The sequence below is a fragment of the Macrosteles quadrilineatus genome, unplaced genomic scaffold (genome assembly GCF_028750875.1).
Source record: "Macrosteles quadrilineatus isolate MER2022 unplaced genomic scaffold, UCM_ALF_1.0 Scaffold_2__2_contigs__length_208266976, whole genome shotgun sequence".
Classification (NCBI taxonomy): domain Eukaryota; kingdom Metazoa; phylum Arthropoda; class Insecta; order Hemiptera; family Cicadellidae; genus Macrosteles; species Macrosteles quadrilineatus.
Genome location: NW_026542595.1, coordinates 196,387,941 through 196,399,966, shown reverse-complemented (window position 1 = coordinate 196,399,966; position 12,026 = coordinate 196,387,941). Strand labels below are relative to the sequence as shown.

General features: G+C 32.3%; 1 protein-coding gene across 1 annotated transcript in view; it reads right to left on the bottom strand.

Annotated features, from left to right (window-relative positions):
• Positions 1 to 5,632: 5,632 nt before the first annotated feature.
• The window catches only part of LOC128985255 (cytochrome P450 4g15-like), a 68,176-nt gene continuing 61,782 nt past the window's right edge, over positions 5,633 to 12,026 (bottom strand). Inside the window, exons 6-11 of the mRNA XM_054404646.1 lie at positions 10,860 to 11,041; positions 8,863 to 9,036; positions 8,096 to 8,164; positions 7,355 to 7,520; positions 6,218 to 6,397; positions 5,633 to 5,796 (exon numbers count right to left, since the gene is read on the bottom strand). Of these exons, the coding sequence (XP_054260621.1) occupies positions 5,633 to 5,796; positions 6,218 to 6,397; positions 7,355 to 7,520; positions 8,096 to 8,164; positions 8,863 to 9,036; positions 10,860 to 11,041 (935 nt within the window). The remainder of the gene's footprint in view (positions 5,797 to 6,217; positions 6,398 to 7,354; positions 7,521 to 8,095; positions 8,165 to 8,862; positions 9,037 to 10,859; positions 11,042 to 12,026) is intronic.

The window sequence follows — 12,026 nt, the reverse complement described above, 5'->3', positions numbered from 1 at the left end:
TCACCCATTCCCTATTCACCAATTCACCTATTCACCTATTCACCCATTCATCTACTCACTAATTCACCCATTCACCAATTCACCCATTCACCAATTCACCCATTCACCCATTCACCCATTCACCAATTCACCTATTTCTCAATTCACCTATTCACCTATTCACCCATTCACCAATTCACCCATTCACCAATTCACCCATTCACCAATTCACCCATTCACCAATTCACCTATTCACCCATTCACCTATTCTCCTATTCTTATAATATTATACTTTCACCTACTCACCTATTTTTCAATTCACCTACAGTATTTAAGATAGGTTATACCATAGATAAAACATACTGTGTAGAGTGAACTTCAAAGTTTTAATTTCGTACGTTGGCAATAAGTTGCGTACACCTATTTGACCTTGAAGATAGTTTTGGTAATAAATTATAATACAAATAATAAAATATTAATATTAAAAATGAGTAAAAATAGCTTGCATGTCTGCAGGGCTACAAATGGTTCGCATATTGAGGTGTGATAGTGTTAAAATAACTTTTATTTTATTACCTTTCATTTAATGTATCAGCATAGCCTTCTCTATGGTATCAGTCGTTGAACAGTAGTTTGTATCTAGTACAATAAATAAATTAATTTTCAAACTAGGTGAGTTTTTTGGAGACCCTGTATCCAAAAAAGCTAAAGATTTTACTAAACTGTATCCAAAAAAGTTATTATCGTCCGTTAGCACGATGATTCCCAAAAATCATCCGATTTAGTGGAATTTGGTACAAACATTACTTTTATTTGTGAATCAAGAGATGGACTATTTAACATTTACTTTGCATTGTAAGTGACTTAGCCTATTGCTTTTGCTTAATGGCCTAAATAAATCATTGAATAATGTAAACGTACATTTATTTATTAAAACGAGTTTGCGAAGTATGATTGGCATGATAAGGCCATAGGAACGGTCGTCTTATAGGTATTTCGCCAGTAAGAATTTTTTTTTTAATTTTTAACCCTCAAAACATACAATTTTACAATTCTATCATTAAAGAATTTTGTAGAGCTTAAAAACAAATAATTTAGTACATTGAAATGTTTTTTACAGTTATTGGTTACGGAGAAAATTAAAAAATGTAAATGAAAAAACCTGAAGTTATTCCAACAGCGAAGATTGTTTATTATTGTTTTTTTCCTTATTTATAGACACATTTTTATAAAATTGGATAAATTTATTTGTTTCTTGTCATACTATTATTATTTTATATAATATTATATTACCCTCCCTGTAGCAGCTAACCTAGGTACCAGTTAAACCTAATGTTATTTAAATAGGTTTGTGAAAATCAAATCAAGCAAATGGAAATTCGCTTAGGCTGCAGGTTTGCTGAGGTGGGGGTATTTTTATTCATACTTTCATTTATTTTCTATTAATAGCAAATAAACTGGCATACTCTCTAAATCAATACGGTGTTTGCTTCAAACAACTATATTGTGGAAATATTGAAGAACCCACAATTTTTATACGACTTTGGAAAATTTATTTATTTTGATGGTCTGTATTTTGACCATTATTTACGCTACATACTCGCTGTTGGGCTTAAACTGTTTAACAAATTTATTCTTCTTTAATGTAATAATCTAAATTTTTCGGTAAAATCAACGGTTCACGATATTGAGTGAAAAACAGTAGGAATTGCTATATTTTTTATATTCCGATAACAAGTGGCGCGCCCCGCGGCGAGCGGCAGTATCTCGAGGTGGATAACTTGGATTTTATGTTATGGGCCCAATACTAAAAAAAAATCCAAAAATCAGAACTACCCGACCTTTTGCATACCAAAATGTCTTATTTTACTGGACTATTAGTAGATTTATCATCCTTAAGGAACAGCTGAAGACAATTTTATTGTTAGTTCTGTACGGTTTATGTACAGGTCGTGTTTTGTTTACAATTTGTTTCCCGTTATTACAGCCATTTAAAACCTCGTTTAACCAAATAATACGATCTAATCATAAACAATAACCTGTCCCCTAGTTATATAACCAAACAGTAAAGCACAAATCAAGAGATTAACCCTAAAATAATAGAAACAAAGTTTCGTCGACACTAGCGCGCATGTGTCACGTACATGAACTAGACACGAAAAACGTGCTTCAAAATTTACAATGGGATGAGAAGTCTATGGTTATACTGTATCCAATTTTTCATTTAGTATAGAGTAACTTCTTTACCTAAGATATTTTTACTTTCGAAAAAATTTTTCATTGACAGATACTAAACATAACAGTTAAAAAGGTAAGCTATATTATATAAAAATTTTATTAGGATAAACTTTCCTTATATTCATAATTTAAAAGGCCCACCTTATTTAGTAGTATATTATGTTCTCTTTTTTACTCTGAAACTGATATTTTACGTTTTTTTTCGTATTTTAAACTGGCAACACTGATTCCAAAGATATTACTAAAATTAACACGTTTACAAGCGCTATTTTTCGAGCAGGTTTTACAGCCAATTGTCGGTTAGTTTTCACTGGACTTATCAAACTAGCTTACAATGATAAAATATATATATATACATATACTAACCAATATTGAATTTTGATATTAACATTTTTATATTATTCTGAAAGCTCTGAAAATAAATTAAAAATGGACAAAGCTATAAGCCAGTTTAAATATTGCTTATTTCAAGCCGTAAGTTTAGGGTCTAAGAACATTATAGTCTGAGAGTGTTTAAAGTGATCTACTACAGATTCATATAAACGGTAGTTTACCAATGTTGAGCAGTTTTATGCATCGGCCCCCAGAGACAAGTGTAATTGAACGTTAAAATGGCTGTTGCAGTCCTTTCAATATTTTTCCTGCTGATATCCCCACCTGCTAATATTAATTGTGTTCATATATTGATGATTTTAAAAATTTATCTAATGAGGATTTTATAGATAAACACAAAATAGTATATTACGTTACTAGTCCTGAAAATAAGTGTTTACCGGACGAGAGTGGTCGTTCCCGAGTGGGACGAAGTCGAGTACGGGATTTGATTACCATACGAGTCCGGTAAACACATTTTGGACGAGAGTTTACGCCTTATTAATAAATCTGTTCAAATCCTTATATATTAATACCAACTAAAGGACTAAAATTTACTAGTCATAACCTCTAAGAGAGGTTATGTTTTTGTTTATAACCATTCATTGCCACCTAAATATAGTATAATCAGCTGATTGGTGTCCGGCAAAACTTATTACAGTACAGTAGTACGCAATGAAACCCCATTTGAGTAAGCTGGCGGCAAACAGCTGTTTTCTGGACTAAATCATTGCGTGGAAAGTTCGTCAAAATAATGTAGTGTAGCGTAAATATAATTACAATCAGCTATTAAGAATCTTGAGTGTCATCAGGCTTATTCTCTGTCAGACGTTTTATTGATACCATACACATAATATATTATATTACACGTATTATCATGTCAATGTGGCATTATGGGATTAAACCCAAAGTATGTTTGTTAACACAATTTTACTGCAATAATTAGTTCGCAAAACACATTATGAATAGCACTAACGCGTTAGCTTAAAACTGGATAGTGTTTACAGCATGTACAAACATCCCTAACCCTTCAGCGATTCATGTTAGAAGTTGGCTTACAAATTATAAAAAAAAAAAATATTTTAACCCCTAAAGATATAGGCTGATTATTTAAAGTCTCTAAAATTATACCATAACGGTTGAGTTCATTGTGAGTAAATTCGTTACTGCAACCATTCTCTAAACATGTTAAAACTGATCTGTTATGTTCTCATAACAATTATTCATTACTACAATTGTGAAGTTCCTATCAGAAGTTTCGTTTTCTTTATTTTATCTTAAATTTTGTCAAAGGTTACTAATTTTGCAAAATTTTCGTATTATCCTTAGATTTTTTAATGCTACGAGGGACAAAATGTATACTTTCTAAAACCATTAGGTAACACAAATATTCAAAGAAAAATACAAGTGTTTGTACATACAATACCAAGAAGGTACGGTAGTGGTACCACCTTTACCGCACTAAATTACTGTACTCTGGCACAATAAACATTTCAACAACATATGAGGTAGGTTGGTAACATATTGCTCGGTCTGTGTGTTAATCGTAGAAATGTTGCTATCATTCTGAGCTAAAGATGTGCCTCTCTACCGACTATCTTTTGTAGATTACATACCAACTTACAACACAGTTGTGCTAGAGTAAAGAAGTAATGGTTTTATATTATTACGAAATATTATTAAAAAGAAATAAAAAAAATTTATTTTGTTACTAGGTTTCAAAATCGATGTGGTCTCAACCGAATTGTTGGTAATATATAATTTCCGATTTCAAACTAAATACTTAAAAAAACTAACGTAATATAATATTAAAAGGGACTCAGAACGTTTGATATGAGAATAACTGATAATAAATTGAATTAAGTGTGTCTATAGGAGAAATTCAAGTGATTTAGATTAAATGAAATAAGAAGAAAAACTATTATATTCAATTGGAATGGATCTATTGAACTAGGATTGCATTAAATGAGATAAGATTTAATTTCATGTCTAAGATTAAGTTAGTTGGTAATGAGTAAGAAGATATTGAATCAATTAAATTAAATTAAACATCCTTGTAGTACTTAACTGGTGTTTTATTAAATGATTACTATGCTCTCACAATTTGTCATTGGTGACATCACAAACACAATAAGTTGTACCGCGAATAGTAAATTTAAATTAAAAAATGTAAACTTTATAGACTACCCAATGGCACCAAGGTATGATATAACATGCAAAGGTAGATGTTCTTTTTACAAAAAATAATAATGACTAGTAAATCTTATTACAATGACGGCTCTTTATTTTGCATCGATACAATAAATATTAAAACTTTATTTACAATACGTTGATTATGAGACATACAGTTCAAGCCAAAATCAACTATAAGTTTGCTATGCTCTTTTATTTACAAACTAGCAGTATAAATATAAACTTTACAATATTAAATTTACAATCTTTTTCTTACAGTTATTTTACAACGTGGGCTTTCTTGCACTGACTATATTACGAAAAGTAGCTGGTTACTGCATTTATTACTTTCCCGCACTCATTTTACTTTCCCGCACTCGAGTATTTCAACCAAACAACACAAACAAGTGTAAAATGTGTGCAAATAATGAACACCATGAAATTGATTATAAACATGTGGTTGCGTTTTAACATAAAAAAAATACAAACCAAAATTTGTATTCAGCTTTTGATTCTACATTTATAAATTTTATGCGGGCCTTTTTTGCAGATTTGTGATACAATTTCATTTAGGTTTTGATCAGTTTGTGAGCAGATTTATTTAAATTTGAATTGATTGCAGTAACTTGTAAAACTGCATAGTAAAGGTTAACCTGTACATCCTACCCATTATTTATAAGCTTTATAGTAACTGTAGGAAAGATATAATGTATGACACGATTGCAAAGTCTCTTTTCAGCACGCGAGTAACTTTCCGCAATTTCTCTCAGGAGCAGCAAAGTACCACTTTCCGCACCAGTTACTCGAATAGCTGTTTGCAAAAAAAATCGAGAGTTTTCTTCTGTCTTTCAATTTCAGCATTAACTTCAGTTTAGGCGTTCCTAGGTTCCAAAATCATGTTGTAGCCTTCTCCACTGACGAGAACTACAGCCAGTCTTCTGCGCAGCTTATTAATATCCACCACTGGTTTTACTCTGTATTTCCTCATGATATTTGACAGCATCACCTTCGCAAACAGCAAGCCGTATTCCTTACCTAAACACAGGAAAAAGTATCAAGTGTTATTCAAATTCAAACTGTTATTTTTTTTGTTTTGTATTAGTATACAACTAACAGGAATATTTTCTACTTGGGCTACAATTTTGTGAGAGGAATTGTTAACAATTTTAAATTAGCATTACTTCCGGTGGTTTATTTATATTCAATGGATTCTGAGGGTTGAAATTGTTCCATAACTTTAAAATATTAAAGTGAATACCATTTAATTATAATTTAACCTAATAGATCCGATATTGGCGTTTCAGTGAAAATACAGTCCACACAATGATTGGCAATAAATCACTAGAGGTAAAATCATAAGTAGACCAACTACTACTTGGTTTGGGTATTTTTCAAGAACATGCAACCTATCTCTTTTATAAGTTCCTGACAGTAAGTGTAAATTGAAGATACTTACCAATACAATCACGTGGGCCACCACTGAAGGGAACAAAGGCAAACTTGTCTCTAGAAGCAGAGTTTTCAGGCGAGAACCGTTCTGGATCAAAACGTGTAGGATCTGGGTAAAGCTTAGGGTTCATGTGGATGCCATATATAGACATGATGACAGTGTGGCCAGCTGGTACTGTGCAATCACCTGTGAAACGAAAGATTATGTTGGTAAAGCTTGTTTGATTGATGAAAGACAATGTAAAACATTTTAAAATACAAATTGTTTCTGGGAATGTCTTTGCTCCAAGCAAACGCAAAAAAAAAACTACCAAACATACCGAGCTGAGATTATACAGAAAGGTCATGAAAGAAAACTATTTCTAGATCGTGTTTTGAAAACCTTTTGGATTATGACACGTTTTGGCCCACCCACGTTGACGTAAAATGTTTATATTTGTAATGTTACCGCTACTAAATTAAAATTTTTTGATCAGTTCATATCTTAATCCTTCTGGCCCGTTCAAAAAAACTTTTATATTTCTCAGGTTGTTATACAGGCCTTATAAAAATACAGTTTTTGATTCTGAAACTTCGAGTGGATTTTATTGATTCATTTAGTGGTTTTCTGAATTTATGGTTTTAGCAAGAAGTCGTGAGCATTAAATTTACAAAGTATTAACAAATGTTGAAAAGTTGAAATTATTGGACAAATTACATTAGGCCTATCTAAACTAAATTTCATAAATGTAATGGATTGTATGAAAAAAATACGTAAATTTGACATATGATATCACCTGTCTCTTAAGAAAAATCTCCTTTAAGTAATGAGAATGCCCTTGTTACTTTATCAATATCCTATGTGCAAAAAGATTTCATTTGACAAAAGTACAAACATTTTCAATTGAAAGGCTTTTTTGACATTGTTATTGCCACAAACCCTTTGAACTGGTAGTTATACTATACGCTTTTTTAGTTAAAAAGAAAATAATCTACACACATCACATGAGAGGTAAAATGACAGTGTTACTGAAAACGAAAGAGGACAAGGAATCTCCAACGATGGCAACAGTGTTACTACTTATCCAAGAGAAAGAAGTATGCTTACATACCTCTCAGTGCTTAGTGTTCTTAATACTTATCCATCTATATTTCTTATACATACTCAGTTTGAGATCCTCCGAAGCCCTGCGAAGAAGGTAGGGGACTAGCGTGAACCTTCTTAGGGTCTCCTTGATGCACTGGGTGAGGTAGGTCAGCTGTTTGGCGTGATCCGTCGTGACGTCATCATCCGGACCAACCACAGACATGATCTCGTTGTAGGCTTTCTCCTGTAAAAAAAAACAACAACACAAGTTAATTTTCATAATTTAACAGGTTAATGACAGACTACGGCGAACTAATCTAGCACTTCTCGTATTTGTTCAAATTAGTAAAATATGTTTCAAGTAAAAAGTATTCCCTCACGATATTCTTTTACCATACATTTTTATTAATTGAAAATACGGTATACGAAGGATTGAAGTGTGGATAATCGTAACTTAGGGCGTGTAATCAAATTCTACAAAACGTGAATGATAGTATTCTACAAGTGCGTTTACCTGCTTTAGTCCGCAGGTACATTACGTTTTTTTCATTAACCGGACTCAACTAACCTAATTGCATTCATCAGACCCAAATGTATTATACGAATATTAGGGAATAAGTTTAATTCGTGCCATCAGCAACAGCATTCTAGATTTATTCGCCAAAGTGAAAATATGGTGCTGTTGATCCTGATTAAGATGCTTGGGTTTTAAGTTGAATGCTTTGCCAACATTTTAAAAACAATAACCTTAAAAGGTTTATATTTTGAATTTCAACTAGGAAAAAAATCTGTGTCAAAACTGGAAAGTCCGTTACTTACCTGGTATTCAGGATGTTGCGCCAGAGCCATTAGGCAATATGAAGCTGTGATTGCCACTGAGTCACTACCCTGTAACAGTTACAATGTCTTTGATTGAACAGATATATATATGTAACTACATATATATGTAATTTGTTTTCAAATTCTTGACCTTCATGTTGAAATGTTGTTGTTAACACCCCAGAAGACAGGATCCTTTTGCCGCTGATTCATTAAAGTGATATAAAACTATCAAACTAACAAGAGTGTTAAGTGGTATGTGCGAATTAAACACATTATATTTACAAAGTCCCTGGGAAATCATTATACATTCAAAAATTAAATTAAAAATAGTGTTTGGAATAGTGAATACCAAAAATGAGAAAACATTTGTCTCCCTTATTGATGTCTTACAAAGTTCAAGTCCTCGTTCAATATCCCGTTAATCCATAACTTTAATAGGTGTGCAAATCCTTTGCTGAATTGTGTAAAAGTCAATATATTGGACCATTATCAGTGCATTGAAACACAGAGCTATTTTTGAACATTACTTTGATCAATACCTATGTAAATTATTAGCATGGTTATTTTAACATAAACAATCCATCAATTCTTACGTTAACGTTACAAGGTACTAATACAGAAATCTCTTAACTTGTATTATGTACATAAGCTAGCTGAAAACTAATTATTGGTATTTGTAACACCATAATATCGCACAGCAAAAAACGCTAGTAATCTTAAACTAACAAAACTCTATATTAGTACAGATAAGTGTATATAATTACCGTTTCATACAAAGTCAGCATTTCTCCCCACATGTCCGCTTCACGAAACTGTGGGTTCTTCTTCTGGAAAGGTGTGTAAACTTCTATTATATTCAGAGGCTCCTGTCGCTCACTTTCTAGATCTTCATTGTATTGTGAGTTTCTAATTTTCAGCTCATACTGTTCTTTTGTGTACTGAAAAAAAACATTTAAATTACATTTAAAACCTGTAAGTTAACACATATAAAATATATACATTTCCTTTTATATGTTTGGGAATGTATTAGTCCATCAACTATTCACACAATTATTTATTGCTCTTAAGCCACACATTACTTTATCCATTAAATAATAGTCACATTATTTGAACAAAGAAAATATTTAAAGCTACCAGCATTTTTTAAGAACACAGTCAAGATATAGAGTTTTGTAGCACATTAAAGGAAACTTAAAATTAAATAATATGTTACTGAAACATCATTTGATTACTAACTGTTAAACGTTTAGATTAAGAATGGAATAGTTAAACCTTGTATTGTAATCTTGATAATGACCTGAACATCTAATTGTAAATTACTTTAGTTATCAACTTACAGCTATTAACTTATAAATATTTTACCTTTAAATGTTTAGAGGTGAAAGTTTTAAAAAGGCGATTGTTTTTTTCTAGTGTTTTCTTGTATAGGAAATAAAACAATGGATACCATCTAAGCCACGGCTGAGTTGTTCGCTTCACGAACGTTTCTGTCAACCTATAAAACATTTAAACACAATATTTTACTAGATATATCAGTCACATACAATCACAAATTTAACAAAATACGTTTTACTACAGTTACCTGACAAAGTGGACTTCCTTGCACAGAACAAAGCAAAGTAGCTAATTGCTGCATTTACTTACTTTTACCACACTGTTTTTCTTTTTACCACACTCATTTTTTTTTTGTACTCCAGTATTCTAACCAAACAACAAAAATTGGTGTGCTTTTATTTGGAACGTAATACGTGTACGCTTTAAAATAAGTTGGGATCACTTAAAGATACTACGACTGCGATCAGCTAGTGTAGCGTTTCCCATTTCATTCAACGTTTGAAATTAACCTTACCTAAAAACTAATGATACAAACTAATGTAAAAACTAATGTTGTATAGTGTTTGCAAGACTAATTATTTATATGCTTTATAGTAACTGTAGGAAAAATATAACGTGTAACGCGAGTGCAAAGTGCCTTTGAGGTGCAGCTTAAGAAACTCTCCACACTCGCCTGCGGATCGTGCGTAAACATTTCTCTCTCATGTGCAGCAAACTCACACTATTTACACATATAATTATTTAACCCCCTCCAAAGTACCATTTAATTACCACACGGACTTTTAAATCGCCATTTTAACTAGAGTGTATGGTTATTACGGTTCTGACTTCAAAAAAAGCTTCAGTGGAAAACCCCATGAAAACAATAACAAAGCACATAGGAATCTGGTTTTTAAGCTATACAAGCAAATAGCAAAAATATAATATGCTTCGGAAACTTTTATGTGTTATCTATTATTTTAAGAAAACATAGCTTATTGGTACTGTACCCGTCAACTATTTTCTTTAAACCTTGGAAATCTTCAGAGTATATGTCAATCTTGTTGTCGATTCCAAACAGGAAATCTGTGAACATATGTTTAGGAAATCAAAGACATGACTAAAGAACGGAACACAGTCAATGAGTGCTGCCTTGCCGATTTACAAGAAAAAGGTATTGATCTGCATAGTATGCCAGAGCGTCAATAGTTTAGCATTCTCGCCATTTATATAACACCTTTAATTAGCTCTGTGAAGAAAGATATGTCAACAACGATAAATTATATTACATATAATTCATGCATTAAATTTGTTTACGACCATTCATAGTTTTCTTTTATACCTTTTCCTTGATAAACTCTAAGATAACGCGGGAGTTAATAGGCTATGAATGCTTGAGGGTGTTTACTTCAGTATCCAAAATTAAATAGTGTTACTTACCACAAACCGCCTTAAGTGCAGCGTCCATCGTGAAGTCCACGATATTGACCTGTGTGGGTCCTTGCACCTTGGCGTTCAGACGGTCTACCAGCACACGGGAGTTCTGGTTGAACACGGGAATCATCTGTTCTAAGTTACGCGGCGTGAACATCGTGTTCAAGTGTCTGCGTGTCACCTTCCACACGGGGCCTGAAAATGAACATGAACACGTCAAAAATCTGTTGGATTAAATAACACTATTTATTGTCATACCTTCACGTCTTAGCACGATAGGAACTAGTCTTTAACCACTTAACGAATTCTTTCAATCTAGACCTTGATGATTTACATTTTAGCACATATTTTAGAGTCGTAGGTGGTTTTCAACCCTGCCTCTCGTGGATCAAAACCCAGCCCTTTACTACTATACCACCTCACTCATCCTAAGTGAACAATACAATGCTAGTTGATAGGGTATCAATATCAATTCTTGTATAGCTATTAGGAAAAAACAAGCTAAATAAAGTTCTCCGTTCTTCAGAGACTCGTACATTTTAAATTATTGTTGGAACTACACCTGAAGATAAATTCCATCAGGTCAAGAAAATATATATAATAAAGCTGAAAATCCATTGGTAATTGGGAGGATTTGAACCTAGACCACCAGGGAAGAAGACCAACGCTCTAACCTGTAGAACAGCCGCCTTTCATGAAGTTGTGACAGTGCCTTTTACTAATAACTTTAATAATTTTTAATTTTAACTCTAATAATTTTTGTGTAAATAACTTTTACTTATACGTCGTTCCAATGACAAAGTGATAAGTTTGTATTATTACAAAAAGATAAACTTAATTATACGATAAAAGTAACACACTATTGTGTATTTGTGTGCCTAAAACACATTAGTGATTATATAAGATAAATCTATTTCAAAAGATCATGCTGTAAGAAACAACTATTAGCACTTACTAACAGTTCTTCCATTATCATCCCTTATCTAGTGACATACTGTAAGTAAACAATGTATAAAGTAATATTGCAGGGGCTTACTCCTACGATTACTATAATAGTATGAAAACGCAAAAATCCTGTAGAAACTCGATAACAAGACTCTCGATCCGATTACTAAATTAGACTTGTTATCAAGGCGACTTCCTATTGAGATTTGATAACATGTGAGGGGGTAAGATAAAT